General features: G+C 41.0%; 1 protein-coding gene and 1 pseudogene across 1 annotated transcript in view; both read left to right on the top strand.

Moving 5' to 3' along the window:
• The window catches only part of LOC118341407 (olfactory receptor 51E1-like), a 3,029-nt gene extending 2,947 nt beyond the window's left edge, over positions 1 to 82 (top strand). Inside the window, 1 exon segment of the mRNA XM_035679651.1 lies at positions 3 to 82. Coding sequence (XP_035535544.1) covers positions 3 to 82 — 80 coding nt within the window.
• A 631-nt stretch (positions 83 to 713) lies between these two features.
• On the top strand, positions 714 to 1,258 carry LOC118341408 (annotated as a pseudogene).
• Positions 1,259 to 4,170: the final 2,912 nt, after the last annotated feature.

Here is a 4,170-nt window from a genome sequence, read left to right on the forward strand (position 1 = left end):
AGACTGTGAGCGCAGTGTGCTGCTGGAGCTAACAGATCCGATTGAGTGGATGAAGTGGTGGGGAGTTTACATGGCTGCGTAAGTTTTAGGCTGGTATGGTGATAACCTGAATATATTGTTAGAAATCTACACTTCTTTTAAAAGTAATCTGTTTTTCAAAGTGACTGGTCTTATGAAGCGTAGTACTGATTTTGATTGAATGAGAACAGTACATTTTGAATATTTGCCTGAATTAGTTGTTTTTTCTTATAAACCAAAAAATGAATGTCATAATTTCAACATTCATCTTGTTTCTTATTTCTTGATGTTTTTTGAGCTATTTGCATGTTGGGAAAATTTAAGGTACTTTTATTTTCATGTATAACCGCTTTGCTTGTACTTGATATTGTTGTTGTTCAAAACACTCCTCATTGTGATTTACTGTATGAGAAAGAAGCTTACCCATGAACCTATGTCATATTTCTGTTGCGCCTCTTGTGAGAATGAACTTGTATGGTAGTACCAAGGCCGGTTGGTTTCCATTCCTGTCTGGTTCAGTATTTCCTCTGAACTAGTTCACACTGTTTCTTTCCCTCTTTTACCTTCAGAGTTTTCTGCTTGCGTACACATATGCACATGCTAGAGTTTTGCTAATGGTTTAGCCGTCGATGTCTGTATGTGACAGGTTATCCTTCGCTATTTGGTGTTGTGCCTCCTGCCAGTATCACACGCGTATGACATTAACAGGGCGGGTTGTCTTTGTTGCTGTAATATGGTTGCTACTCTTTTTGTTAAATTGCTGATTACTTTTATTGTAAACATCTCCGTTTACCGCTTGGTGGAAACTTTCATAAACAGTGTTGAATTGGTCATAGAGCTACATCTCATTGTTATGGTTGGCATTGTTCAAACACCAAAGTGAAACAACGATTTATGGACTTTTTGGGACAGTTTGTCACCATTGTTGTCCCTGCTGCTCCCATCCTTTTCTCTTTACGATGCAATTGCTTAAGAATCGTGTTTTCTGTTCCAACAAGACCATATCAGAAATGCAGCTGTCAGTACCTGCACACCTCACCTTGTGTCTCTGTTGAATTTTACTTTTGGCTGTTCCTTTGAAATACTTCGCACTAGATTTGATATTAGCAGTGTTCCCAGACTCCTACAAATCTTTCTGTCTCTGTATTTTCTTATTGTTCAGCCACTTTTGAATCCTATCATGTATGGACTGCAAATGACCAAAATACGAAAAACATATGAACATCTGTTTTGTTTATAAGATGTTGACTGGTCAGAGACATACTGTGTAAGTGCAATAAGAAAGTGTCAGTAAATGATTGAGAATATTTTATCTTGAAATGTGAAAACAGAATCTCTCACTGGTACTGTGATGAATTTAAATAATGTTCAAATAATACATTTAAAGTGTGAAATGTTAAATGAAAAAATACTGAAAAGTGAACATAAGGTATTTATAGTGGTGGTTACAGTATGTTATATATCAACATGCATCCCGACCCATTGATTATCAACTCTTTTAATGTGGCCAGAGATATCTGTATACATGGAGAGATGGGGTGTCAAATCCTTGCTGTCTCCTATCTGTAATAATCAGGAATTGTTACCCGGCTTGGGGCCTTCTTTATTCGAATCATGGCGGGATAAAGGGATTCATGTGGTAGAAGTTATGTTTGAGGGTAACATCTCGAAGTCCTTTCAGGAGGTTCCAGACAAATTTAGTCTCCCTAAAGATCACTTTTTTGGATATTTGTGATCAGATGGCAGTCAGATTAGCAGATATTGGAATCACATAGCTCGAGAAGTGAGTGGCATCTTTAAAACTACAATAAGGAAGGATTCAGGGCTGTTCATATTAGGTTTGCCCTCTAAAGAATTATCCGTCTCCCATAATCCTGTCCTGGATTATTTGACATCAGATCTTAAAAACACTCTGCTGAAAGGCCAATACCCCTCAGAATGAAAGCAAATTATGCCTACATAACAAATTTGTAACACTGTGAGCCTTGAATTCTGAAAAAGATACAAATATGTTGGGGGTAAAAACATGCATCCCAATAGTCATGAGCCCTAAGATAAGGTGTGTATAAAATTACAGGGCTGCTTTTGTTGCCTGGTTGGACTGTTTTTAAGGCTGCAGACCTGCAAGAACTCACTGATATCTTATGTCTGCTTTTTCTGAGGTGATGTACACTGAATTAAACTCTCGGCACGTACAATAAACCTTGGTTTACGGCAACACTTAGGCTAAGGAGGAGGCCTATAGGTGTGGGGACATAATCCTGTGCAACCAGGTAGAAACACATTGACAAGGGAGGTCAGATCAGCAGAAAAGTTGTAAAACAGGTTTTGACGTAACGATCCAGTCAGTGTGGAGAGGCCTTCAAAACAGCACCAACCACCAGAGGCCACCCCCCCACTGTGGAGAACCCCCAACTGGCTGACAACAAGCCCACACTCAAACCCTTCACCTGCTCTGATTCCCTTCCTCCCCCTAATCCTTCCCTACGGACTCCCTACCTGAATTTAGGACCTGTGAAGAGAATGTGTATCAGCTCTTTTAGAGACGAATCAATAGATCCTTTTTAGCTGTGTGAAGTCCCCTCCTGTTTTAAACGCTCCACAATCATCCCGATCTCCAAGAAACCCTCTATCTCAGGACTAAATGACTACAGGCCTGTTACTCTGACATCTATAGTCATGAAGTCCCAGTGTACCTACTGGTCAGTGGATGATGCAGTCAACACAGGGGTGCACTACATCCTGCAGCACCTCGACTCCCAGGGGGACATGTACAAGGATCCTATTTGTGGATCACAATCTTCCTGACTGACAGGAGGGAGCAGCTTAACACGCTCAGAACTGTGAAGTTTAGGAGGAGCCCCCCCATCACCATACCTAAAAACAATGTGTCTGCTGTGGAACACTTCAGGTTTCGAGGAGTCAAACACAGACACCATCATCAAGAAGGCACAGCAGAGCACGTACTTTCTGTTCCAGCTCAGGAAGCTCAACCTGCCTAAGGAGCTACTGATCCGGTTCTACATTGCCATTATTCAGTCTGTAGATCCATCAGTGTCTGGTTTGGATCAGGAACAGAGTCAGGACTGCAACCTGCCCTCCTTTCAGGACTTATACATGTGCAGAGTCAGGACCCTGGACCTGCTCCAACCTCTCTTCTGGGAGACGCTTCAGACCGCTGTATGCCAAAATAAACAGATACAAGAACAGTTTTAACAGAAGACCATCACTCTGAACAACAGTTCAGTATCAAAAAATTCTAACACCAAAACATCCACTGACTGAATATGTTTTATAGTTTAAATACATATCATCATCATCATCATCATCATCATCATCATCAAATAAAAATCCTGCATGCTGTTTATACTCAATACAGACCTGTATACATCAGTAAAATGTGTAAAGTGATTCTCATAATAAAACCGACATGAGGAGCTATATAATAAAAAATGTGCATGTTGTTCATAAGCTGGTTTATTTAATAATATATTTAATATAAAATAAAAACACTGGAGAAGACAACTTCTTAGTTTGTAACTTTTGTCTACATGTTTAGATGTGTGAGTCCGGTAGTGTGTTGATTGTCATCATTATCTACATCTTGATTCCACTGCGACATCATGTCACATGTTCTGACTGCGGCACGGCCACTGAAGCTGAACGCCACCACTCTAGATGACGCTTGTCATACTCAAACTCCTTCAAGCATAGCTCCATGACATTGTCTCTTTAAATCCCACTGAGAGCATTTCAGAAGCGGAGCGTTATACTTGCCTACATTGTTTGGTTATCGCCTCCCCATCTTCCACTCCCCAAACCCCTGAAATCAAATACCATGCCTTGCCCTTTTTTTGTGTTGTCATCTGCATTACAATCATCCCAAGCCAACCCGTGGACCAGTAGATGGCTCAACGATGCCGTCCTGCTGTACCTGCTCTTTGATGATACGTTTTTTTGCTCGAGATGTGCAGAAAGGTGACAGATTGATAGGCTTTGCATCTTCGCATCGATCACATGTTCCGCTAGGGAAGTCTGTCCAAGGTGACCATCGAACATGTTGTCAAACTGGGTGAGAAGACTGAACATGGCTACTCTCTGTCCTTCGTCATGACTTGCCTCAGCGACTTTTGCCATGAGATTGGAGTGTAG

This window comes from Morone saxatilis, unplaced genomic scaffold, assembly GCF_004916995.1.
Source record: "Morone saxatilis isolate NCDOM2014 unplaced genomic scaffold, NCSU_SB_2.0 Contig8, whole genome shotgun sequence".
NCBI classification, from domain to species: domain Eukaryota; kingdom Metazoa; phylum Chordata; class Actinopteri; family Moronidae; genus Morone; species Morone saxatilis.